This window comes from Electrophorus electricus, chromosome 12 (assembly GCF_013358815.1).
Source record: "Electrophorus electricus isolate fEleEle1 chromosome 12, fEleEle1.pri, whole genome shotgun sequence".
Classification (NCBI taxonomy): Eukaryota; Metazoa; Chordata; class Actinopteri; order Gymnotiformes; family Gymnotidae; genus Electrophorus; species Electrophorus electricus.
This window is the reverse complement of record NC_049546.1, coordinates 3565095-3592547: the sequence shown is the minus strand read 5'-3', so window position 1 is coordinate 3592547 and position 27453 is coordinate 3565095. Positions and strand designations below refer to the sequence as shown.

General features: G+C 41.8%; 2 protein-coding genes across 3 annotated transcripts in view; one reads left to right on the top strand and one right to left on the bottom strand.

Annotated features, from left to right (window-relative positions):
• Positions 1–2086, top strand: part of c12h12orf29 (chromosome 12 C12orf29 homolog) — a 2957-nt gene extending 871 nt beyond the window's left edge. For both annotated transcript variants that reach the window (XM_027019660.2, XM_027019659.2), the window contains exons 3-7: positions 17–112; positions 235–351; positions 798–995; positions 1102–1271; positions 1476–2086. In XM_027019660.2, coding sequence (XP_026875461.2) covers positions 17–112; positions 235–351; positions 798–995; positions 1102–1271; positions 1476–1673 — 779 coding nt within the window. In that variant the 3' untranslated portion in view covers positions 1674–2086. The remainder of the gene's footprint in view (positions 1–16; positions 113–234; positions 352–797; positions 996–1101; positions 1272–1475) is intronic.
• cep290 (centrosomal protein 290) lies at positions 1706–27453 on the bottom strand. The gene is made up of 52 exons (XM_027019661.2): positions 27345–27453; positions 26225–26302; positions 24685–24754; positions 24534–24580; positions 23986–24129; positions 23376–23429; positions 22640–22786; positions 22153–22335; positions 20156–20245; positions 19580–19702; positions 18843–18966; positions 17883–18055; positions 17351–17513; positions 17145–17245; positions 16764–16830; positions 16368–16480; positions 16092–16176; positions 15830–15963; positions 15353–15517; positions 15063–15212; positions 14858–14973; positions 14645–14747; positions 14221–14451; positions 13951–14124; positions 13745–13853; positions 13310–13515; positions 12993–13144; positions 12776–12887; positions 12084–12539; positions 11487–11651; positions 11141–11248; positions 10794–10928; positions 10377–10640; positions 9771–9878; positions 9245–9444; positions 8802–9015; positions 8356–8493; positions 7823–8044; positions 7178–7312; positions 6637–6782; positions 6371–6526; positions 6066–6189; positions 4658–4792; positions 4314–4400; positions 4032–4196; positions 3822–3944; positions 3531–3703; positions 3206–3347; positions 3060–3130; positions 2847–2941; positions 2692–2750; positions 1706–2609 (listed from the first exon to the last, which is right to left on the bottom strand). Exons 1-52 carry the CDS (start codon positions 27435–27437, stop codon positions 2421–2423), a joined length of 7317 nt encoding a protein of 2438 aa, XP_026875462.2. The 5' UTR covers positions 27438–27453; the 3' UTR covers positions 1706–2420.

The window sequence follows — 27453 nt, the reverse complement described above, 5'->3', positions numbered from 1 at the left end:
CATGTTTACGTTGAAGGTAAACCATACCTCTGGGCTCGCTTAGATCGGAAACCCACCAAGCAGGCAGACAAGCGGTTCAAAGTATACCAGTACTCTCAGAAGACCTGTAAAGGTATTATTTTCATCTCTACACTCAACATGACTCACCATCCCTCCCTTTGTTATTGGTAGCATGTCAGATGTTACTGATCTGTTCTCCTGGCAAACAGTTTGGTTTCTGTTGTGTCTCACTAGGTTTCACATGGAATGTTGAAGAAGATTTCAGAGCAGTGCCAGATTCCTGGATCCCTGCACATCGGGTTCAGCAGGAAAATGGTCATCCCATACCCGATGAACATGGGCACATCCCTGGTACATTAGTATTAGCCGTGTACAAAGCCTTTCAGGAATAAAGCTGCTTTAACTGATGTCTGCAGACTTCTGTCAGACATGGCCACCTCCCCCTTTAATTCCACACCCATTCTCTGCACCTTTTCCAGTACCCCTCTTTACAAAGATATACATGATTTTGTGCTTCGCTTACCCTTCTGTGTGCTGCATTCGTGCATGAGGTAATTGATGGGCAGAGAGGACTACAGTTTTGTTGAGAAATCTTCTGAAGTTTCTGAGTAACTACTTTACTCATGGCCAGCAGGAAGCCAGGACAGTTTAAAAGTCATTTAAAAAAATGGCCTAAATCATGTTTAACTTCAGGTAATTATAAAGCCTCTTAAGCTGTGATGGTTGTATTCAACTAAGGTGTACAGCATCGAGGGATGGCAGGGAGAGTTAAAACTACTCTGCTTTTGGCTTTGAAGGATGGGTTCCAGTTGAGAAAACCAACAAGCAGTACTGCTGGCATGCCTCTGTAGTCAGTTACGATGCGGAAGTAGCTCTCGTTTTGAGGCCCTACTGTGAGAATGAAGATCTGCTGGAAATCGCCAGTGTTCCCCTGGCAGACCTCATGGAGCAGACGCTGGAACTTATTGGGACAAACGTCAACGGAAATCCGTACAGTAAGCTGACCTCCAGCTGTCTGCTGCTGAAATACACATAAGTGTTAAAAACTAGTGCCTCAATCTTGTTTTTTCATTAAACGTAACTGTGTTACTTTTTTAATAGGCTTAGGTAGCAAGAAGCATCCGCTGCATGTTCTGGTGCCTCATGGAATCCTGAGGGTGAGGAATGCGCCGCCAGTGGTTTACCAGCAGCTCTACTCCTGGTTCCAGGAATGCCAAGACGGCTGTGTGGAGGGCATAGTTTGGCACTGTAATGATGGGACTCTCATCAAGGTAATGTAATCTCTCAGTATAGGGTTTTGTTTTTTCAGAGACCAGTCATTGCTAGATGTTTTGTTTATCCATTTGATTTATTGGTAGAACCTTTGTTTGCTCATTATAATTTTGTACTCCATCTCTCAGACTTGGAATACTCTATATATTATTTTTGTTTTAAAATGTTAGTATCGTTTTATCTGATGTTGGCTGCTGTTTCAGGTTCATCGCCACCACTTGGGTCTGAAATGGCCTAATGGTGATCCCTTCCTTAACTCCCGACCTGTTGTTATTCACATGGACATGATGGAGTATAATCAGGACAGTTTGTCTGACTCACAGCAGAACTTACTCAATGCCCTGTCAAGATTCAATGGTCACCACTTCAACTCTTTACGGGAGATTCATCTTGATGCCTGATCAGTTAAGGTGGACCAAGGAAATGCAAAACATTCCTACTTCAATGGTTCATTTTTAATTTACATTGGTTCATCTCTGCCAACCCTTAAATGTTACCAAGATCTGAAAGTTGTCTATTGCAATTCTTCACAAAACATATTTAAAGGCAATTAATGATATCTCTGCATAGCCATCAAGTGCCTAACCTAAAACTGTGGATTCATTCACTCTCAATTTTAAGAGGGGAAAATGGTAGAAATTGTCAGCGTTTCCATCAGCACTGATAAAGCAAACACATGGAACTCATTGGGATGTCAAAAAAATAAAGTATTTGATGAACATTAGGTGTGGTGATGATACTATTTAAACGAAATACATAAATGAACTGAGTCATCTACCCCCATGTAAACTGATGTAATAAAATAGTTTTAACAGTTTGAAGTAATAGTTATTAATTTAACAGTGGGAAGTTGACAACCAAAACATGTAGCTCTATTCAGTCTGACTGAGGCAATGATGGTTACAGTACTACACATGCAACAAACCTATTAATTCTAAATCAACATATACTAAAGCAAATTAATAAGGCCACAACTAACCATCACAGAAAAACATGCATCTTTCTAGTTTAAAAAAAAAGAATTTACAATGTACATAAATATATCACAAAAATAAATTGACTGTAAAAACATTACGTCATCCATCTCCCATAACGTCTGTGTACCAAGTTTTAACAGATGTACATTGCAAAGTCACACATGTTCTGCATTAGCTAAACGACCCATGTGTTGGGATGTCCACTGGTACTCCAAATTGCTCTGAAAGTTTTTTCAGCTGTTCCTCCAGAATTATGTTTTTCTTTACCTCCACATTATAATTGAACTTCAGATCTTCAAGCTCCTCAAAGAATGCTGGGTCAAAGTTCGCCAGCTCTTTGCTCATTTTAGTCACTTCTTCCTATAAACAAATCATTACAGCTCTCAGTAATGTAGCCTGAAACATAACATTGTAATTAACACCATTTTAAATTTAAGGATACCTGCAGCTGACACTTTTCAGCATTGACTGCCTCTAATTTTGTCTGAAGGTCTTTATATGCTAGCAAGAGATCACAGTATGAGGATGAATTAGTCTTGTAAGCCTGTTTTGTATACATTTAGTTGAATATTTGGCATCATTCAGTATAAATGGTACCTGGTCCATCCAAGCTGGTTCCATACTGCTCTTCATATTTCTGGATCTGATGTAAAAGATGGGCCTTCTCTTTTTCCAGTTGATGGTTCGCAAGTCTGAAAAATGATGGTGGCATATTGAGTCTAATGATTTGTAACAAAGTTATAGGAAATGAATTACAATTAACTCTTAGTCCACCTCAGTCCATTATCATTTCTTATAAGTTCACATTACCTAATGGTCTGAAACTCCTTAGCAAGTCCCTCATCTGTGGTTGCTTCAATGGGGATATTCATGAGTTCCACCTGCAAGAAAGAAACTACAGATCTAAAGTTGCTTATTTAAAAAAGCAACAATGAAAACTCTTTGTTTCAACACACTTGTTCCTTCAGCTGGTCGATGATGCGCTGCATTTTCTGCTCTTCCTCATGGGCCTCGGTCAGCTGGGTTTTGAGCTGTGAGAGTTGTGTGTCTTTCTTGGCATTTTCACTCTCAAGCATCTTTATTTTATTTTCAAATAACCTGCAGGACAAACAGTATGATTTTTACATAAATTGGTATTTGATATGCAAGACACGTCTTCAAACACACATCTGATGTTGCAATGAAATTTCTTATCTATGAACTCGTTTTTGCAAAAGATTCTCCACTTTTAAAAATGAAGATACTCTTATTTTTAAAGGAAAATGAACTGCAGTTCACTACCTTGTTACAACCATAGATTTCCAGCTCTTACTGTCTGCCCCCTCCATGGATGGCCCCTTGGACTGCACCATTAGAAACTTCTCTTTAGTCTCCTCAAGCTCCATCCTCAAGTTCTCATTTTTTACCTCCAGACTAGCCTTTTCTACCTTCAGTTTCTCTGTAGTCTCAAATTCCTATAATGGAGTACACAAGCCCTTCTTACAATCCAAGATACAGGTTCATTATTGAAAATTGCTTTAAATGTACTTTTCTGTGGTAAATATGCTGCCCAGTTTTATTAGTGTCATGAACCTTTTTAATCTCCTTGCGCAATCGTTCATTTTCAATTACAATTTTCTCCATTCCTTTAGTTTTTGATTCAAGCTTTGATGCCAGCTGAATCTCCATTTTCTCCTTCATCCTGTCACACTCAGCCTAGAGAAATGTTTTGGTATAAATGAAAAAGAAGAGGAAAAAAGAAAAGTGTCTATAATGGGGGGCAAGTAGAAGGGTTAAGTTCACCTTGAGTTTTTCATGTTCCTTCTCCAGAGTGGTAAGCTGCTCTTGAGTGTTGGTGGCCGAGTTCTTTCTCAGACTCTCGTTCTCTCTTTGCACCTTCTCCACTACTCTCTTCATAAGCACAATAGTCTTCTCCAGCTCAGGAACTGTCTTTCCACTTCGTCCGGACTGCACAAAAGAGAGCCAACGTTTGAAGCCAGATGCTTTTAAATTAGAATGTGAACTAGAAAGTAGAATGTGTCCTTTCTACATTCCAATTCCAGAGTGATGGATTCTGTGACCTACTCCACGGACATGACCCAGCTTCTTTTCCACCTCTGTCTTTTCGTTTTTAAGCACATCACACATCTCTTTGAGGTCAGACACCTGAGCCTGTTGAAGAAGAACAGCCCTCACTATGCCACTTTGTTATATATCCAAAACAATATTTTGCTGTTATAATGTTTCCAAGGGCCTGTTATGATTGTGTTTACAGAAACAGTTCACCCACACATGCTACCATTGCTAATAATTAAAAGAGGTTAGCAAAGATTAGTTAGTGTTATACAAGTAAAGTCATGATAACTAGCTTTTTTAGCAATGCATCCCATTAAGGGATAGATATAAGGATATAAAGGTAAGCGATATACCTTTAGACGTGGCAGGTCTTTGTTGGCTTGCTCTAGCTGAAAGTGAAGCTCCAGGTTCTCAGTGGATAGCTTGAGGTTTTCTTTCTGCAGCTCATGTTTTCTCTGTGATGGTGAACCAGAACCCCTGCCAGATGTCTGTGCAGTAAATGACATCACATGTTAAGTGATGACAAATGAATGTAAATAAAGTTAATAAATAACAGTCCAAGACCAGAGTTTGGCGAAGATACATGGGTACTACAGCACATCACAATTCTGGGAGTGCAAAGGAACATAAGCAGGAAGCCTACATAAATATCTATTGGGAACTGTGTTCTCTTCAGGACTAGGGTCTCATACTGGGACTAAAATCAAGTATCTTGCGAGACTTTTGTGGCGTAATTTCGCTTTGCCTCCACTGTTTACTTGCTCTTCTTAGCAATGATCTAAGACCTCTGTTTTTAAAGATACCTTTGCTCTTACGTGCATCATCAGTGCCATGCTGCCTTGCAAAAGAGCTCTGGATGTCATTTGGATCCTATCTGGCTCTAATGATAAAGGTGTCTCCAGTCTTTTCCATGGCCGTTTCTTCAGATGTGACTCCATCCTCCTCCAATGGTTTATCAGCTGAGAGAGCAGCCATTTTGCAGCTGAGAGACCCCACAGAGATCTGCAAGTCATGCTTTAGCCCCGTCAGTGCTGATAGAAACATCCTTGACTGAGGATATATCACCTCTCCAAAATGGTCCGTTTCACCCTGCTCTTGCTCTCTTTGTTGTAGCCTTAACTTATGTCCTCTCTCTTCAGTCTTCTCTTCTGGCCTCTCTGGTTCTCTTTGTGAGCAGGCATTTTCAAACATTTGAGAGCTGAGTTCTCTTTGTCCTGCTCCATCTTCATAACGCTTGTCCTCTTCCTGAGCCATGTTCGCACATGTGAGCCATGTCTTTTCCCTCTTCATTCTCATAATCTTTTATTTCTCTCTCATTATCAGGCTTGCTCTCTTGGTCATCTATTATGTCCACTCTTGCATTTCTACAGTCTTAAGTGTTCCATCATTACCTCTTTTGGCATCTTTATAATTTACATCTCCATCACGCTTGTCAGTTCCCACCACATATATCTAGGTTTGTAACACTCTCTCTTTCAAGGATTATTTGTTCTCCTTCCTTTCATCTCCACTCTCCTCCGGCACTGCCTGTTATAGAGTAGTGATTTTGGTTTGAGGATTAGGCACTTGTATGTGCTAGAATCACCCATCATCTCCTCATAATCTTCTTGTTCATGGCCACATTTTCCCAATGGTCATTATGTCCATGTTCACTGGTGTGACCTCAAAGCTCACAGAGCAAATTCCTTGAGGATGCAAGCTACGCTGGGTAGATGAATCATTGTGTATGAGATTGTCATGAAGAAATAGAGAGCCACTTACAGATGGCCTTGATGAGGACTCTCTTGCCAGCTGACTCTCCAGAGAGTGAAGCTTCTCCTCCAGATAGAGGTTCCTGAGGTTCATGTCTTCCATTGCGGCATCTCGAGGTAAAGCTTGTTGCTGTCTGAAACATGCAAAGTTGAAAAGAAACTCAAACTTTAAAACTAACTTCCACCCAAACTTGTAATACATATTATACCAATTCAGATATAAATGTCACCACTACAACAGACTAGATCTCTCATTTAACTGGTCTCAGAATACTATATAACAGAAGACTATAAAGGTGTGAAGGCAAAACATACTTAATTATCTCCATCTGCTGTTCCAGTTCAAAATTTATTTTCTTCAGTTCCTCAACCTCTTTTTCGGCCTCAAGGGTTCGTGTACCTACAACCTGATCTGCTGTTACACCACGACTTTTTAACTTCTTTTGCAGGGCCACTTTCTCTTGCTCCAGTCTACAAAGCACAAGACAAAGACAAAGTCTTACAAACCCCTGTTTTCACAATCAAACCTTTCATATTTTGAGAGTAAATACAAAGCTTGTCTTTTGTGTTGTGCTTGTGACCTTCCGTAGAGCTCTTTTAAAGTGGCTAGCTGTTTGGAGAGGGAGTCTGTTTCTTTTTCCTTCTCTTTCAGAATGTTCCGGACTTTCTCCATTTTGGCTTGCCACTTCTTACCCTCCTCCCACCTCACCAGCTCTTCTCTGTGGGACTGCAAGAAAATGCACAATTATTAAATTATCCAGAAAATATCTAAATAGAACATTCTATACACTCAACGTTGTGTTAATGTGCATAAATATATGCATTTCTTTCAGAATTAGGGTAGAATTATCTGGTCATAACTGAATAATTCTTATTTTGAGATATCTAGTATAAGCACTTAGCTACAAACATAACATCCTATGATCCTATGACATTATATTGGTTCATAGTTAGCACTGTGGTATATCATAGTGTGTGTGTGTGTGTGTGTGTGTGTGTGTGTGTGTGTGTGTGTGTGTGTGTGTGTGTGTATCAGAATTTCCTCAAAGACACTTAATTTTATCCTTAACAAAAATTACATTACTGGTTGATTTATTATTAATTTAGTAATTATATGTTCACCTTTTCATCCTTTACTGTGGTCTTTTTCTCAACAGGTTCTGGCACACTCTTCTTGTCAAGCTCTGTCTCCAACCTGCGTATCTTCTTCTGTAGAATCTCTATGGAGGGGCCCTTAACCTCACTTTCAGTTTGACCCTACATCTCACACACACACACACACACACACACACACACACACACACACACACACACACACACACACACACACACACACACACACACACACACACTTTTATCTCCTGTATATATTGTATATATGTACAGACAGGCATGTTGTCTAAAATTTAATGACAGTCCACTGCCTCTACACATATTAGAGAATAAAGAGGAGCCTGTACTCTTAAATTCACTTATTTCTTTTCACACTTCAGTATATAACTAATCCAATTCCCTTTTCAGACTTATAAAAGTAGCAGGTGGGGTTTTGCTTTTGGGATTGGGAACTTCCTGGTGCCTTCTCCCTGAACATGTCACTCTTAGAACAGGTCACTGGTACTGCTGCTTAAGCCCTCTACACTCATATATAGCTACAGTATGAATGAGGCCAGACCTAGGAACATTAGTTTGGTACTGTAAGTTTGTTGTTTGTCCATATATTTTAACATCACCAGTGTGTCCCAGAGCTGAGATGATGTTCCCCCTAACCTGAAAACCACTGCTGAGCCTCTTCACTTTCTGCTTGAGCTCGTCCAGCTGTTCTTCCAGAGCTTCTCTCTCTTTCTGCAGTCTGCTCTGGCTCTTCTGGCTCCTCTGCAGCTCCTTGCTGAGGCTCTCCAGCTCCTCCTTCAGGGAGCTCTCTCGAGCTTTCCCTGCTCGCATGGTCTCCTTCATGCTGTGCAGCTCCTCGCTCTGTTCCTTCACACGGCTCTGTCATGTAGCAAAGTTGACAAAATAAACCAATACAAAGTACTAATAAAACTAGTATACCTGAACAGTTTAACATAATATAATGCAACTTTTTTGCAGTGGTGGGGTTCTGAGTGTCATTTGCATAAAATAATGCTGACCTCCTAACCAGTGTTTTTCGCCTTTGTATGAACATGTCTGCATAAAGCCTGGATGAGCAGGCCTACCCTGTGTAAGTGCTCAGGGCCTGAGTAAGTATTTAGAGAAAGTGTTTATGGCAAGCGCCCAGGGCCTCGGTGTGTGCTCAGAGCCTGAAGTTTCAGAATGCTGACCATGAGCTCTTTGGTTTGCTTGTCCACGATCTGCTGAATGTTGAGAGACTCCTCCTTCTGGGCTGCATTTGCAATGATCTGCTGCTCAGCGTGGGATGTCATCTCGGCCCGAAGGTCCAACAGAGCTTTGCTGAGAGCCTGCAGACAGAGGAAAACATCAGCTTACAGCTGGTACTGCTTTATGCAAACATGCATGTTGTGGTAACCAGAGAAAAACACTGTAAAATGTGAAACACATTCCCTCTTTTTTAAAAAGTGACAACAGGCTGGTTTCCCTAACTAGAAATAATCCTAAACCAAGACGAAAAGATATTCAATAATGAATCACCACAGACAGTCCATTTTAGTTCATTCCTTTGTTTCCATGTCCAGGAAACTGGCCCTATGTGACAAAGTATTCGTATGACTTTTTCTCATAAGAGCTAAACTACATGCTTTCTTGGTACCTTCTGCTGCTTCTCCTTGAGGGCCAGTTGGGCCTTTAGCCGCTCAACAAGGTTCTTCATGGTGTTACTTGGCGAGCGCATGTTAGCTTCTTTCTGCACCTCCAGCTCGGTGTGCAGGTACTGCAACTCTTTCTCCATCCGGGACACCTGGGCTCTCAGCTCTTCTGCCTCCCGAGAGACAGTCTTCATCTGAGAAGCATGTCTGTTCTCCAGCCTGCAAATCAAACGGAGGCATGGAAAGGGTAGAGAAGTTCCATAACTGATGCAATTATCTTTTTTTGTGCAGCATATTAGTTGATGCATGTCAGTGACTTGTACAGATTTTAATAATTTTGTAATTTTGTAATATTTGATGTTATTAGCTTTGAAACAGCATTTAGTCAGGGTTTTGAGACAGCAAAGGTTTGGGCTGTTATCCTATGCCATCCTACAGTCTGACTCACTTGGCCATTTGTGCCATGTGCTCTTGGGCCTGTGAAGCTGTGAGCTGTCTCTCTTTGTCCAGCTCAGCAGTCAGCTCTTTCAGCTTGAGTGTCAAAGATGAAAGGGATGTGTCCTGCTCCGCCACCGTCTGCTCCATTTCAGCTAGACGTGCCAGCTGCTTTGTGGTTGGCACGGAGATGGTGGGTTTCTTCATTAGGTCCTATGGAGTGCAGTCATTAGAGTGGTTTATCTGATGTCTGGTCTGATTTAGATCTTTTAATGGGTTAACTCCCTTAGTATGTGCACTTAAGCTTTTCTTTTTGAAATCTTGGCTTTATTTGAAAACTTATTTGATTTTAAGTGGAAAAATATAAAAACTGTAAACTCAGTTAACTTTCTCTGCATGTAATTAACAGCTATGATGGATTTCAGATTTTGGCATAAATAGGGACAAGTGTTTTGCACATTGAATGTTCTTGTGAATATTTAAAGCCTTATGGTGTGTGGAACTTGCCTGCAACTTTAAGAGCAAGAACGTACGCTTACCAGAGCTGTCTGTCTGAAGCTCTTTAGAGACATGTCTGTGTGCAGGTCCAGCTTCTGGTGCAGGCTTTTCAGTTCCTCCTCATGCCTTTTGGCTGTTTGCTCTTGCTCCTATTATGCCACAGGAGGGAGAGGAGGTGAAAGAGACAGATTTACAGAGATGTGTGCACTGGTTATCCCAATTCTTTTTACTTTTCAGGTTTTCAAGATCACTTGGCTTAACACTACATTGGGGGAAAAAACCTTGGTCTAATATGACATCATATGCAACTAGCAGGACAACTGATACAATGAGGATGGTCCTACAAGTTATTACATACAAGTTTGCTTATATGTAAATATCTGAACTAATCAGAGCCCTGCTTCCCAAAAGCATTAGAACATCTCTCTTAAATAATGGGGGTGAGTATGTTCATGGTGATACTTTTACCATGTAGCTAGCTTTTTATTACATAGATTTTAGGAAGCCCTGTCCAGATGACTTAGCTAAAGGAGATGTGGGTTAAATGCAACTTCTTCCAAAAACTGTACCCATAGTTATATATAGAAACATCACCAAAATGTTAGAAACAATTAAAGTCATCACTATTATGCAAATACATTAAGTACCTGTCTGGCCTTGGCTAGAAGGTTCTGGTACTTCTTGAGGACCCCCTCTTTCTGGTCCAGTCGGCTCTGCAGGTTGCTGATCGACTGGTGGGCAACCCTCAGCGCTGGCTGGCTGTCCAATTCGTCCTGCTTGCTGAGGTCTGCGAGAAGCCTCTCCCTCTCGGCGGCGGCTGGGAGGCGGAGTCTCAGCTCGTTGATGACACGGTCCCGTGACAGCACGTTCTGCTCTGCCTGCCACAGTGCTGCCTCCTTTTCTTTCAGCTTCTGCTCACACAGGAAGCATAGGCCTTTCACCAAATGGCACAAGAGGTGAAGTCCTCTAAAGATAAGTAGATATGCTATTGAGATTGGTTTATGAGCTTTTTCCCCCCAAGCCTCTCACTTTTAATTAATATATAATACAACTGACTGCTGTACCTCCTCCAGAGTTTTGCAGGTGGCTTGTGTGCCCAGGATGGTGCGAACATGTTCCTTAATTTTACTTAGAGCATGGTCCAGCTGGTGGGCTAAAGGTTGGCTTGGGTCTGGCAGTGAAGCTGTTGCTTCTTCAAACTAAAACCAACCATCCAATCACACAAAGATGCTTTTTCAGTAAGAAACAACTATTTCAGTCACCTGAAGTAACAGAAAGCTAACTAACATCACCAAAATACTGTTGGATCAGAGATGGGCCATCTAAAACATCACCGAGCAAAACAGTTCATATTAAACATGATTCACTTGCGATGTGGTTAGCTGCAGGCTCGGGGAGTAGTGTGCAGTACCTTCTGGGCAGAGCCAATAATTTGGTTCTGCTGCTTCTCATAGGCTTCCAGCTGCCGCTCTAGCTCCACCTCCCTCTGATCCCAGGACAACTGTTGCTCCTCCAGCATCTGGATGGCAGCAATCGAACTTAATATACCACTGTTATCGCAAACCTTTAACCAGCAAACCTGAAACCAACACTGAATATTCAGTAGACCTCTGATACAAATTTTTTAAAGTGATGTGTCCATTAAAAAAGCTTTGTATTCTTTGAAGTTCATTTTGTGACATTACTATCCATTTTCAAACATTATTTAAACTAAATTTAAGATGAATTTGATCTGTTTTGCACCAAGATAGTCTCACGTTGTTCTGCTGCACCAGCTCCTCCTCCAGAGTGCTGACGGTGTGCTCCTGCTCAGCAACCATGTTCTTCAGGTACCGGATCTCCTCTCGCTGGGCCACCAGCTCACGGTTCTTTCTCAACTCTTGCAGACGAGTCTCCTCAAGTTTCTTATGCCACTCACTCACCTGGGTGAGAGGCAAGTAGAACAGATTACACTTACACTTCAAAAGAAGGTGTCCCAAGAACAGAATGCTTCAGAGTTCACCAAGTACCTGTTTTTAACTTTAAAAAAACATATCTATTTGAAATTTAAATGGTTCTCACATATGCTTTTAAAAATGGTAACATTTTACATTATGCCCTACTGTGACAGTAAAACTATGCTATATAATTAATTACAATATTATGCAATTAATTAGAATGTAATACACTGAGTAACAATAGTGCAACATTTATATAATGGAAGAAAGTGTCAGATTGGTCAGCGTAAACAAAAGGCGAGCACAGAGTATGATTAGATTGTTACACTAATCATTTTTAAACTACATTAGAATTGCATTAATTAAATTGCAGTACAACAGTGCTCTCATGTAAAGTGTCACTGACCGGCAGCGTACCTTCTGTGCTCCTTTAGCATCTTTCAACGTGGCCATGAGCTCCTCAAGACCCTTGAGCTGGAGCTCCAGCTCCTGGGCCCTCCCCTCTGCTGTCCTACGCTCCTCCTGGGCCCCACGTGCCTCCTTGCAGGCCCTCAGCCTGTCCGCTTGCAGCTGCAGCATGGTGCTAGAGAACCTCTCCTGCTGGGCGAGGGGCAGAGCCCCGGAGAATTGCCTGCGGAGTGCCTGCAGGGCATGGCGTAGATGGCGAGCGCGCTGGCGACCCTCCTGCCGGGTCTGCCACAGAGCCTGCCGCTGGGCGTCCAGCTGCTGCTCCGCCCGCAGCTTCTGGGCCTCCAGCACGCGCAGGTGGGCGGCTGAGGCCTCCAGCCTGCCCACGGCAGCTGTCTCGCTCAGCTGCAGGGCCACGATGTGCTGGTGGAGCTTGGCAATGAGGGCCTTCTCATCGGACTGAGCCTGCCAATGGAACACAGTGTAATTCACAGAAGTAACTTGGCTCTCTTACCTGTAAAACAATCCTTAAATATCAGAAAATAAAACTAGTTTCTTAATTATTGTCTTCTAACACCCAATTAACATGTGCCTCAACCTATTTTGTGATAATACAGCAGAATCAGTGAAACAAGCAAACAATGTATTAGATGTACATATTAAATACCATATTCTAGCATCTCACAAAAGAAGCGTCTTACCTGATAGTCAAGCACCTGTCTCCTGAGACTCTCCACCTCCTTCTCTCGAGACTTCTGCCTGGCTTCCAGTGCAGAAACCTGCATTTTGGCCACGTCTGAAACCTCCCGCAACCTGAGCACAATGTTCAGTCAGCACCTGTGGCTACCCTACGTACGACTACTATAGCTATCACTAATGAGATGAGAAATGTGGCCATGACAGGAAGACGGAGCTCACTTGGACACTTCAGTCCTGAGCTGCGCCTCGCTTCTCTCCAGCTCTGCAATGCGTCGCCGGTCTGCATCACTGACTTCTTTACTAACGCTGTCAGCGAGCTCGTCTCGAAGTTCCCGCTCAACACGCTGGGCCTCCAGATTCTGTTTTGCCATCTTTAACACACACACACACAAACGTATATGTTACAAAAGATTTACAAGTGTGTTATTACTGCTATTCGAAGGTATACAGTGTAATATTTGAGTTTTAAGGTTCTAGCGCTATTTTTTTTTTTTTTTTTTGAGAGACAGCTGTGAAGATTGATGCTACAAATGCACCTGGGCAAACTTGTCCTCCAGCTCAGAGTTGCGCTCCTCCATCTGTGTGAGGGAGCTCCTCACGTGCTCATACATTTTCTGCGCGTGCTCGGCTCGCTGTCTTTCATTCAGCTCTTTCATCTCCAGTGTGGTGATGCGCTTGGACACCGCCACAAGCTCGCTGTTGGCCAGAGCCTTCGCTGCTTTGTCCATGCTGCTGTCTCCACCTGCACATGGAGACATGCACATCCGCTCAGCAAGCACGGCCTTCCTTGACAATCAGACTGTTCTATGGACACTCCTGCTCCAATCGGTGGTCCAAAGTTTCAAGAAGCTCTTAGTATTTATTGAGGATCCACTTACCTGTGGCCTTACATGTGCAATTATTAAGAGCTAAAAGTCAAGATTAACAGCTAACTGTCGATTCTAAGTCTGAGTCTAAGTCTAAGTCTGTACCAGTGGTGTTATTTTCCCAAGCTTGTTCTAGAGTGTGCAGCTTCTCTTTTGTGATCTCAAGCTCTTTGGTGACAGAGCTAATGTGCTCACGGAGGGAAATGTTCTCACTCTGAAACACATGAAAGCAGTGCAAGAGGCTTACTTTTGTCACATGCAAAAGAAAAAACACCACCATCAACAAAGATCACTCCTTCAAAGCCCCATACCTCCAGATGTTCCAGCATGGTGGTCCTCTGAACAAGGCGATTGTCTTTTTGAAGGAGGTCTCTGTATTTGACTGTAAGCACATTATATTGCTTGTTTGCCCTTTCCAGCTCTGACAATGGAACACTGTCATCCAGAGATTTCTGAAGTACTGCCATTTTGAACACAGCCATCTCCTGCCAATGTCAGGAAATCAATTATACAAAAACAAAAATTTGAAAAAATGAAAACAATGGCTACTGTTATTAAAACTAGCTTTTAATAACTTGCACCTTGAACCTCTGGAGGTAGCCAACTCTCTCTGTGACTGCAACCTCCATTTGGGTGAAGTCGCCCTTCAGCCTATTGTTTTCCTTCCTCAGATGCTGCTCCTGCTCCATCAGAGTAGTGTAACGACGGCTCAGGGTCTTCTCGTTCACTCTGAGCACGGTCATCTTTCGGGCAGCTTCGGACACCTGTCTGCGGATCTCAGCCGGGTCCTGCTGCATAGCCTCCAGCCAGCGCTGAAAGTCCACACACAAAACAACATGGGAGTGAGTTCACTGTGGAAAGAACAATGGCATGTTGTTGGTTGTACTAAAACATATGCCCAAATGTCCAAAACCATCCAATAAAAACAAGTGCAATGGATTATAGGCAATGTATCCAGTCCTTAGTATGGATAAATAAATATGGCTCATATGGTTCATATCTTACATTATGCTCTGTGATCTTAACTGCATCCAAATCCTTCTGTTCCTCCATTTTGGCCTTCATCTCGGCAAACAAGTCTCTCTCCTTCTCCCAAGACTCCTTCTCACTGAAACAAAAAAGTGTGCAGTGCTCATGAATAAGCAATATTTATATATACACATTTAGATATATCTAATATTTAGACCTTTTACTATTTACCACATGTGCAGCACAAACCTTTGATACTCTTTATATAGTAGCCCCTGTTGATGGCGTAAAATGGCAAACTTCCTTTTGTACTCCTCCAAAGCCACATCGAGCTGCTTGACACTCTCTTCTTTATTTTTCATCTCCTGAAAGTCATTTGGCACTTTCAGATATTAATTAATCTTTCAAGTAATTAAGACAAAAATGTTTTATTTTATCACAGTCAGATGCTCACCTGTAACAGGTGGATCATGTACTCGTTGAGAGAGTTGACGATCTGCACACTTGGTGGCGCCATTTCCTCAGGTAATGGGAGAGTCTTGGGGAGAATGGCTGTGCCAGCTGACAGCTTCGCCGCCTCAACCTCACCCTCCAAACGCACAATCTGCCCAGAAGAAACCAGGAAAATAATCCAGCACTGACGAAAATATACTCTTTAGCCATTATCGCTTTTCAACTTCAGTTTTCCATGTTTTTTTTCTAAACGATAATGTTCCCAGTTAGCAGGTGCACCAAAAGTACAACCTTGTCCTGGGCTTTCGCCAGGTGAGCGAGTGAGATGGCTGCTTCCTCTCTGGCTGTCTTCATCTCCTGTCGCAGTTCCTCATTCCGACCGGTCAGCTGATCCAGCTGTGCCCTCAGATGGGCACTTAGATCAGATTTCCCATTGGAGTACTTAATCTCCAGGACCTGGATACAGCAAGGCAGAGAGACTTCAGTACACCCCAAACACAATTATTCAGGCAATGTAGAAGTTTAATATTTGATGAACGCAAAAATCTGACATTCTTTCTATAACTCTGTTACAAGAGGCAGAAAGCAGAAAGATTTAAATATAATTTTCCAAAAAATGGACTATATAATTTAGTCATCTTCTCTGTCATCCTGTTGCCCCAGCAAATCTCAGCAACACCTATGGTGTTTAAAAATGTCACTGTACATTTACAGCATGTTTACACGGGCTCCAAACAGAAGCCTGTAGGGTGACGTGGATGCGCCTACGCTGACGAGTCGCTCCAGGCTGGGGATGCTGAGGGCGGTGGGAGAGTGAACTGTGTCCTGTGCCTCCTGGATGGCCTGATGGATCTCCTTCATGCCCTGCTCCAGCTGCTTGTTCTCCTTCATCATCTCGTTCACTGCAGAGGGGGAAAACCACGACGATGTGGGAACATGAAAGAAAATAAGAAAGAAAGAAAAAAAAAAGTATAGAAAACTAAATGTAGACAGTTAGCGCTGCAACAGGTGTGTCCAGTCTGGCACTGACGTTTGGCCTTGAACTGGGAGGATTCTGCTATCTTCAGCTCCAACTCTTTGTCTTTGCTCTTCATTTCTTTCTGCAGGAAGTCATTCTGGGGAAACAGGGGCAGGAAACAAATCCCAGATTTGGTGGCTGAGCTCATGCTAGGAAGTCCTTTGGTCAAGATCGAATCATTTGGTTGTTCGTCATTTACAAACAAAAGAGATGGAACATGACTTCATGCTGCTTTTTTGGCTGCATGCTTACTGAGCTTCAGCTATCTGACTCTTCATTGAAACCCACCTTCCATTTGACTTCCTCATGAGCAGACTGGAGGATGGGTCTCTCCCCAATGGACATACTAGTTCCTTCCTCAGCACTGTCATCAAGCAGTGAACTACTGACCACTGTGACACCTACAAGAGAAATTTACAGCCAGCATAAACAGCTGTGCACTGGGTTTAGGCAATGCAAGAATGCCCATGTTATGACATGATGGAGGTACTTAACTCTAGCCACAAACCATATCTGGGCCTGTTATTTCTGTAGTATTTAAAATAACTAATTTTTAACTGACATTCAACTGTATAAAATCACACTAAACATATGTAAAAGGATTCTAGATAATCAATGAGGACTGTGAACAGAGAAGGCACGGTTTACAGTCTTTAAGTCCTGGGTGGCTGAACAGTGCTTTACCTTTGTCCTTTACCAGGCTACGGATACGCTGCTTCAGCTCCAACCTCTCCTCCTCGAGACGTTCAATCTACCAGAGAGCTCACTAGAGTTAGAAAGGCTGACACACAACACAAGCAGATATCAAAAAGACACACATTGTAGTTGGCCACTGAATTTGAAGTAAAGAAGGGATTAGAGCCAACTGTCCATTCATAAATGTATAATCAGAAGTAGAGAAGTAGGAGCAAACACTAAAGTTATGAAGCTTTAGTTGAAGAGTTTATAAAGGAAACAACCCCAACAAAAGCCCTTGTTGGTTTAGAATTGAAGAAGTTGTACTTATCCTCAAGAATATATGTATAATGCCCTCAATAAACGGTGTAAAGCTTTAGGTCTCGCTACCTCCTTCAGCAGGACCTGATTCTCCGCTCTGTACTGCCTCTGTTTTAATGCCTTTGATCTCCGGAACTCGGTCAAATCCACTTCTTCTTTTGCATTTAGCCCTGATACAGACAACAGGCCAAAATATAAATCAGTGGAGACTCCAAATCCTGAGAGGCAGTGGAACGTCTGGAATGCAGATACCAAGAGTACTTCACGTGACTCACCCAGGCGCTCTCTCAGCTCTTCGTTTTCATCCAGGAGGTCGTTGATCTTCAGCTCCAGTTGGTTTATCTCCCTGGTCATGGCCTCTATCTCCCGGTCCCGCATCCTGAGCTGGTTTTTGCAGTCTTTGATCTCAGCTATGGCAGCCTCCAGCCCAGCCGTGCCCTGGAATGGAACCCAATGCATACATGTTTCGTCCAGCTGCAAGCTGAAGGAAAGAATGCTTTTCAAAGAAAAGACAAAACATTTGTCTTCAAAGAAAAACATTTGTCTGCACGTCAAGCATTATGTACTGCAGCATAGGCAGATGAGTTTGGAGGTGTGTCTGACACTTTTGTGTTTCCTTAAGGCAGCTTAAACCTTGGGGTTGCAGGTTCAAGCCCCGCCCAGAATGTTTTATGACAGCACCAGGTTTGCACTGAGCCATTACAGAGCCCACCCTGCACAAAGCCTAATCTGGTTAACCTCTTGTAATGTAAAGCTGTTTCCAGCCTGGCTCCAGCGGTGTGGGTAACATACAGCCCGTCTGCTCACCGACTCGTAGAGACGGATGCGGCTGAGGCTCTCACTCAGCTCCTTGTCCTTGTCGCGGGCGTCCGTCTCGGCGAGGAGGGCCGCCCGCTCCGCCTGCTTGGCCCGCCGCTCTGCTGCCTGCAGCCGGCTATTCAGTTCTTCCAGCTTCCGCTGCTGCAGAGTGGAGCCGAGCCCTACAGGGACCCAGCCGCAAAGCCCAATAAGAGGAGTGGTGCACGCTGGTTTGTTCTTAGTTTCTTTCATTCTTCGCATGGCCATAGAGCAATGCGGGCAGGTGGCAAATGCCAGGAGGCAGGCAAAGCATCTCAGAGCACCTGACACCTTCAGCAGGGCAGCACAGCCAAGCAATTCTGTGTGCTCAAAGATGAGTTTTTAACAGCTAGCCATGCAGTACTTGGCTTCATATAGGTCACTGACAAACTGGACATTCATTCACAACTTTAGAGCTGGTCACTATTGACTTTTTATATTTGAGTAACCTTCCATTCACAATATGGAACGGCAGGGATAGGAATCTCAAATCCAGGAATCTCAAATCCAGGTAGCAAAAAGGCAAATGCCAGAAAACCAGGTTAAATCCACACCCACCCTCTGTTAATGAATGGATGGTTATAATTCATGATATCTACATAATGGAAAAAGCTCTCCTCTTCTCTTAACCTGCAAAAGGAATCATTTAACCAGATTTGGGCAAAACTGAGTACATTTTGTTGTTGTTGAACTGAAGAATGTATGAAAGTGTGATGTGTACTATTTATTGTTACTCTCTTGTATTCTGAGGTAGTATTCTTGCATTTTGTCAGTGGGTTGTGCCATTTCCACTTCTTTTTTTTTTTTTTCTTTTTTTTTTTATTAAAGAGCTGGTCATCATCAACAATGACAGACAACTGTCAACAGCAGCAAACGGGGGAAAAGGACGCATAATTTCACGTGTTGCCCCTGTATATGGCAGAAGCATACCCTTGTCTTTTTTTATTGGCTTCTTCAGCTCCTCTATGAGCGAAGCATTCCTCTCCATTTCACCAGTGTACTGCTCCACTCGTTCAGACAGCAGCTTGATCTGATGGTCTCTGTCCTGTACAGCCTTTGAATAGCAGAGGTGCACACAAGCACCCGCACCCGCACCCGCACCCACGCACACACACGCACAAAATCACCCATGAGTGTATTCACACACATGCATTTTTCTTCAGTAGAAAGTAAGCAGACTGTAAATTGTAAAAAAAAAAATTTTAAGCAGAATGTAAGAAAGTACTGTGAAATACAAAAAAGTACAGAGACAAAAAAATAAATATTGGTTTGTTCATTCATTTAAAAAAAAAAGCTAAATTAAAAAGACGCGCTTACACCGCAGAGTTCATAAATGATCTGCGGTACATGAGTAATAAGCCACAGAGGAAAAAGAAAAGTGAGGGAAGCTTGAAAGTATGAAACAACTGAAAGGAAGCACTCAGAAGAGTCAAAGGAAAAATCAAGCCCAAAGTTCCCAACCACAGTGTGAGAAGTGAAGTCTTTGCCAAGCATTTTTGCATGAGTGCCAGGGCCATTGCTATAGTTCCTGTCCCTTATTCTGGTTTAAATCTCAAGTGATTTAATTTCTGCTTTTTATTTTCTTTCTTCCAAAACAGCACTTTTATGGGGCCTCGTGTATTTGGCCCACACTGTGAGAACTGATAGGTTTGCATATTGAGCCAGACCTGCTGCAGGATAAGGATGTTGCTTTTGTCTGAATCGGTCTGGGCAGTTCTCAGCTTTTCTCGCAGCTCATGAATCATCTGCTGGTACTCAAGGATTTCTGCATCTTTCCCTGATAATACACTCTGCAAGCATATGAGAACACAGGCACAAACAGAGATCATTATATAAAGTACACAGGAAATCACAGGGAGCCAAAAAATTTAATAACTGTAATTTAATAGCTGTAGCAATTATTTGAAATTTGCATATAACCACAGTTGGCAGAAGTTGGATTCTGGCAGTAGAACAGAACACTTAGGTAATTAACTGTCCCAGGCACTATGATTCAAGATTCAGATCCGTGTGAATGCATTTCTGTCCATCCTCCCAAACCTATACCTGCTGCTTTGGCGCCAAAAGCAAGGTGAAAACAGGTGCAACTAGAAGGCTAATCTGAACAAGCATTCAACCTGATTTCAGTAGATAAATACTTTAATTCACTATAGCTGGCAGGAATAACAACAGCTGCAGGGATAATTTCTTGACGTGATTTACTAGAGGGTGGAACCAATGCATGTACACACATGCTACATTACCTTCCACTCTTCCACTTTAGCACTGACTGCAGCCATCACAGGATCGTCCTCCTCAGCCCGAGCTTGGATCTGCTCTGTTAGCTCCCTCACCTACAGACGTTCAGTCCATCAGTCAGTCAAACACACATTCATCACAAGTGTCTTTGGGTTCTTGAAAAGTGTTGCGTATACAGCTCTGGAAAAAAGAGACCACTCCAATTTTTCTAAATCAGCATCTCTACATGTACAGCAGCCATTCCATCCAAGTGTTTGTTGAATTCCTTTACAGACACTCGTCATTTAATCAGATGCTGAATAGGTGATCACCTTAACAAAATCCTATTCTAATGAGCAACAGTATAAAAACCACTGCTGCTATCATCACTATTCTCTTGTTAAAGGACCAGCTGGATAGGAAAAGCAGTGCTAGGATTACCCGAAAAGTAAGTGTAGTCAAAATACAGCTACAGTCCATGCGAAAAGAGCTGAAAAGAAAGGGTTCAATTATAGCTTTAGTGGCAGAGGGATACAGTGAGCGTCAGGTATCTTCTATCTTAGAAATTTCAAAAACTATGGTTCATAAGAACAAGGTCAAGCTGCAAACACATGGGACAACAACAGCTACAGACTGGCAGAGGTTGAAAACAACTCTCTACCAACCGTGATGATCACCACCTCAATCGAATGTCACTTAACAACCGTAAGATGACGTCAAGTGACCTACAAAAAGAATGGCCTGCAGCAGCTGGGGTGAATTGCACAGCGAGGACGGTTCAAAACAGGCTTCTGGAGGCAGGGCTGAAGTTGTGCAAAGCTAGAAAAAAGCTTCCATCAGTGAGAAGCAAAGAAGAGCCAGACTGAAGTTTACGAAAGACCATAAGGATTGGACCGTAGAGGATTGGAGTAAGGTCATCTTCTCCGATGAGTGCAATTTTCAGCTTTGTCCAACACCTGGTCATGTAATGGTTAGACGGAGACCTGGAAAGGCCTTCAAGCCAGAGTGTCTCGCACCGACTGTGAAATTTGCTGCAGGATCGGTGATGATCTGGGGGTGTTTCAGTAAGGCTGGAATCTGGTAGATTTGTCTTTGTGAAAGACACATGAATCAAGCCACTTACAAAACTGTGCTGGAAGAAGACTTGTTTTCTTCTGCTCTGACAATGTTCCCCAACTCTGATGATTGTTTTTTTCAACAGGACAATGCTCCATGTCACACAGCCAGGTCAATCAAAGTGTGGATAAGGGACAACCAGATCAAGACCCTATCATGGCCAGCCCAATCTCCAGACCTGAACCACATTGAAAACCTCTGGAATGTGATCAAGAGGAAGATGGAGGGTCACAAGCCATCAAACAAAGCCGAGCTCCTGGAATTTATGTGCCAGGAGTGGTGTAAAGTTACCCAACAGCAATGTGAAAAACTGGTGGAAAGCATGCCAAGACACATGAAAGCTGTGATTACAAATCAGGGTTATTACACCAAATACTGATTTCTTGACTCATCCCAAGTTGAAATATTAGTACTGTGTTGTTTATAAATGAATATGAGCTTGTTTTCTTTGCATTATTTGTGGTCTGAAATTTCCGTAACTGTTTTGTTATTTTGACCATTATTCATTTTCATAAACACATGCTCTAAAATACAATATTTTTATCTGGAATTTGGAAGAAATGTTGCCAGTAGTTTATAGAATAAAACAAAACTGCTCAGCCTGGTCAAACACATACCTATCAATTGTAAAACTAGAGAAACTGATCATTTTGTAGTGATCTCATTTTTTTTTCTGGAGCTGTATATTCCATGTAATATTACTTTTGTGCACCCCCCCGCCAAAAAAAAAAAAAAGTGAGAAAGTGAAAGTGATATGAAAAATGGAAGTGAAGACATGTGATTTAGTCTCATAGGTTTTCATGAGATGTCACAACACAGTTTTTTTCATAAGTCGAAAAGTTTAACACAACTTCAAAATGGCATGTATAGATTTATAGGCTAATAAAAAAAAGTCCAAAAAGGAAACCTGCAGATTGGCCTGATCCCTCTCTTTCCTCAGCTGATCCATGATACCATCTGTCTGCTGGACTACAATTTTCATCTTGTTATATTCCTCTGTCATCTTCTCCATCTCCTTGACTGATTCCTCCAAATTCTTCTGCAGGTGCTGGTTTTCACTCTTCAGGATGGCATTCATGTCCTCCGAATTCTGTGGAATGAACATGAAAGATGAGAACCACAGTGACAGCAGGCAAACTAGAGTCTGACGAAACTTAAAGTTTAACAAAGTGATAATAAATAGCAACATATATAGCAACAACAATAACTATAGTAAAACATGCATACACACAAACAGCAAAAAAAATATATAAACAAGATGTCAAAATCAAGCCATTATTTAAACGGCCTGACATCATTCCCTTAGGCTTGACCATACATTTATGTACATGAAGACAGCACAGATAATGGAGATTAGATTACAGCAGAAAGGGAGGATTCATGTTTGAGCAGACCTGCAGGCACTCCATGTAATGGTAGGCCTGCTGGTTGGATCTGTTGATTTTTTTTTGCATATCGTTGCTCTCCTCTCTGGTCTGGAGAGCATCTTTTTGCTCCAGTTCCTTTCTGTAGAACTCCACATCTTGTTGGAGCTGCTCAGTCTACAGTAAAGAAAAACAAATAAAAAGCTTGAACACTGAACAACACTGTGGACAGCTTAGACGTCACACATACTATTTAAAACAGTGAATTCCTGTTACTAATTTCTTTTCTTATGCAAGCTTTTTACTTTTTATTAAATTCTCCAAACATTTCCACATACGCGCACACAATCACATATACACCCAAGGCTGTTTGCTGTAACGGAGACAGTCTGGTTCCTGTCACTCTAGCAGTCTTACCTTCTTCTTAAGATGCTTTATCTTGGAGATCTGAGCAAAGCATGTGGCAGACATGTAATGTTTAAAAGAAAGCAACGTGCACAGAAAGAAATAAGGCAACATGCAAGATGCATGAAAACAAAAAACAGAGTTAAGAGAGAAGAAAAAAAAAACTATCCGAAAATAAACAAAGCATATGATAACATTTATCAGCGCTAGAGCTAGGAAACAAATGACCAAAGCACCTAGAGATCCATATTAAACACTCTTATGTTCCACTGAACTGCAGTAGAACCTGAAGAGCTCATTCAAACACTGTTAAATGCACCCATGCATTTTTACATGCATGTGGACGGGGACTTGCGTCTACCTCTCTTCTCAGCTTTCTGTTGTCCTCTTCAGCCTCCTCTGCCCGCAGACACAACTAATGGATTCAAAATCAGTCAGAACAGTCAACGTGTTTGATGACTTTCTGTCACAGAACAATACTCTTACACTTTTGTCAGTGTAGATAAAAAGAAGGTTGCAAAATAGAATTTTAAGTGAGACCTTAAAACAGTAAAATGTTTCCTCAGTGCATGATGCTGTTAGCTACACTATGCAAAACATGCCACTATCCATTACTTGATCTGAATTTCAGAGTAGGGGTGCAGATATCAATCAATGGATTGAGTTTGGAATGTATGAATGTGTCCCATGTTTCAGAGGAGCAACGGTAAGAAATATGCTGAAAAAATAGCTGAATCAAACTCTCTCTGTCTATATCTATATATTATCCATCAATATATCAATCAATACATATATATAAAAATAAAGAATGTTACTAAATGTTACAGATGGATATAGATAGAATGTTACCAAAAAAAAAATGTTGTCAGCTAAAACAGCTGATGGAGATTAAAAGGTGTATTTTTCTACACACCTGTATTAACGCAGTGGTAGATAGACCGTGCAAGCAGGGCAGAGCTGTCAGGTCATACCTCCTCATTTGTTTTCCTCTCTTTGCTCATTTCCTTCTCCAGCTGGACCAGCTCCTTCTCTTTGCGCTCCAAGTGACTCTCCAGCTGGCGGATTTCATCCCGGAGGAAGCGGGTGTCTCTTCCCCCCATCGAGCGCTGTGCCATCTGGCCAACCACAGGAGTAAAGAAGTCTCCAGACATGCGCAATAAACACTGGATCTCCCTCGACAGGTGTTTACAGGCCTTTGCACACTACCTTGAGGTCATTTATGTTTAGTTAGCATAACATGTCAAATATTGTAAAGGGTCCCTCCATAAGGTAAAAAGGTAGACAGATGTGACAACAACGTGCAGTCAAAAGGGATTAGACAGCTAATCTACTTAAGCGAGTCCCTCTCTAGTTTCTGCTCACAACACAAAACAAGACAAGGCTAACGAGTCAAATGTAGAACCATGTCTAGGGTATCCTAGTAGACTAGCTTTTGTTTCTCCGAAGACAATAAAGATAAGATTCTAATTCAGAGAGTTTTGGTTGTAGAATCACTTATTTGTTTTGTTCTCATGCTTACCTTGAGGTCATTTTCCAATTGCCGTATCTTTTCTTTGAATTCTGATTCTGTTTAATGGAAGAGAAAGGTCCAGGTAAATAAACTCTGTCACAAGCCATGGTTCAAGTCTTTCTCTTAACAGCCTTTCAGCAACCGTCAAAGGCAGACATACCAATTTTCGCTTGCTCAGTGCCAGCATTGTCGACAACTTCATAGGCACAGGATATTTCCTGCATCTTCATCTGCAGAACAAAATACAACTGTTAAATATGTAATTAGTACCTTAATAACATCATCATGTTCAACATCAGAATTTTATAGCAACAGCTTTGCAATTACTGCAGGGATTAGGTAGGTCATTGAATATGTTTACATACTTACCGAAGAGCAGCTGTATGTCAAATACAGTCAGGATCGAAACAGCTTTTCATAAGCAATAGCTTTTTTCCACATACAAAAGACAAAGAAATAAAGGATAAACATCTTTTTTCCTTCAAGCTCAGGTCCTGTGTATTATCTTAGCTGTTCCTAGGACTGCACTCTTCTGGATGGAGATTTCAGATGTTATTCCTGGGATCTGCTGGAGCCACTCTCCAAGCTTGGGGGTCACAGTGCCTAGTGCTCCAGTTACCACAGGAACCACTGTTGCTTTCAGCTTCCACATCTTTTCTAGCTCCACACACACTGACTAGCAACTTTATTTAGAAGCACCTGCCCTTTCACAAGGAGGTAGGAGCATCCCTGTATTGAAATTAGGAACATGACAGAGAAAGGTGTGATTCAGGAATAACATCCAGCAAAAAGGATCCTGTGGATACAAACAACTCCTTGACGAAAAGGGTCAGAGGACAATGTTAAGAATCGGTGCACAGTCAAGTAAATTGCAGCCAATGCACAGCTGGTTCAAAGCTGAGTTCTACAAGGTGTGTCCAAATTCACAGTTCATTGTTCCTTATTACAGATGGGCTAAAATAGCAGACAACCAGTCTGTCAACCAGAGCACAAAAATTGCATCACTGAGCAGTGGAAAAACATCGCCTGGTCCAGATTTCTGTTATACCATGCTGATGGGAGAATCATAATTTGGTACAGTCAGCATGAATTGAACAGCTGTTCCTGTCAGGTGTTAACAATTCATGCTGGTGAAGGTGTAGTGAAGGTGTGGAGAATGTTTTCTTGGCACACCCTGGGTCCTTTAAGCATTGTGGCTGACCACATTCATCCCTTCATAGCAGCTGTTTACCCTATAGCAGAAGGACACTTTCAGCAGGACAATGCACCATGCCAGAAGGGACATAGTGTCATGGATTTGTTCAGTGACAACAACTTTTCCTTGCTTCCCTGGCCTTCAGAGTTCCCAGATCTTAACCTTGTAGCACATCTCTGTGAAAAGGTAGCACTGGCTGTACAGAGCATGCCGGTAGCTCCATTTAATTTGCGGCAACTGTGAGAAGCTATCCTGTCCAAATGGGTCAAAATTCTTGCAGGAAAATGTCAGCACCTAGTGGAATCTATGCCAGAACAAATTGCTGTAGTTCTGAAGTCCAAAGGAGGTCAAACATGCTACTAGATGGGTGTCTCTATTAAAGTGGCCATTCAGTATGTGTATACATCCCCATCATTTGTTTGCCTTTTGCGTATGTAGAAAAAAAAGCTATTGCTTGTGAAAGGCTGTTTTGATCATGACAGATATCTGTGTGTATGTTTTGTACCTTTAATAAGGTCTGCGAGATTCTCAACAGTTGAATCATTTTCTCTGTTTCATTCTCCTTCAGCTCTTGGGGGTTGATCTGCAGAAAACAACCATGTTTTTTAGTGACACTCATGGCATAGATTGCTGTTATACCAATCATTGGTCTCATGGATGACAAGCATCAAGACTATTTTCTGTCCTGGCTCCAAGATGGTGGAATGAACTCCCACTTGCTGTCCAGACAGCAGAGTCCCTTGCAGTCTTCAAACGCAGACTGAAGACCCATCTATTTGCAGAATATTTAAAGGACAACTGACCCTGCTCCCATATTGACTGACTAAATTAGTACTTATTGTAGGGTATTGTTTATGTTTTTTAACAAACTCTAGCACTTATTGTTTATTGCACTTATCATTGTCTAAGATAAACCTCATGTATCTTTTACTTCTAGGCAACAGCATTGATCCCTGTATTTCTGCAGTATTCTAGTTCATCGGTATGTTGGACTCTAACCTACTATACTAGGCTATATTCTATGAGTAAATGACAAAGCACTTTAGTAAGTCACTCTGGATAAGAGCCTCTGCTAAATGCCATAAATGTAAATGCATTGTTCAGTTCAACTATGAACACAGTTCCTATCCTGCTTGTTGCAATGAAGCTATAGAGAAACATTATTTGTGCTTCACTATGTAGTTGTATGAATAGGATATTCATTTCTTAACTTATTTACATAACATGTAATGAGGAAATAGCACATAGGAACATACACTAAAGGGGATTATTTTAATATTTGAAATCCATATTTCAAATATAGAATTCCCATATACAGATTTAAATCTGACCCAAAATAACAATGTGCATAAATTCATCTCAGTTGTGTCTGAGAGTTTTAAAAAAGTTACTTTTGGTAATTATGTTCCAACTCACCATTTCTATAGTCTACAATTCAAACAACATGGAATACTGGTAAAGCACAAATGGCTGAACTATGCAATGCATTTTTAGACTGGTATTATTTCTGACCTAAGTTATCTGAGGCCATGAATCTTGTTTAACAAATTTAATAAATGACAGATTCCATAATACACTGTACCTAAACAGCTTTATCTTATGAATGTGCATACTTTGAGGTTTACCTGCAAAAACATATTACTGATGTTTTCTTCTTCTTGTCCCAAAACCTCAGGATCAACCTCCATCAATAATATCCAGTCTGTACTAGCAGGCATCTTGCTGAGTTTTAAC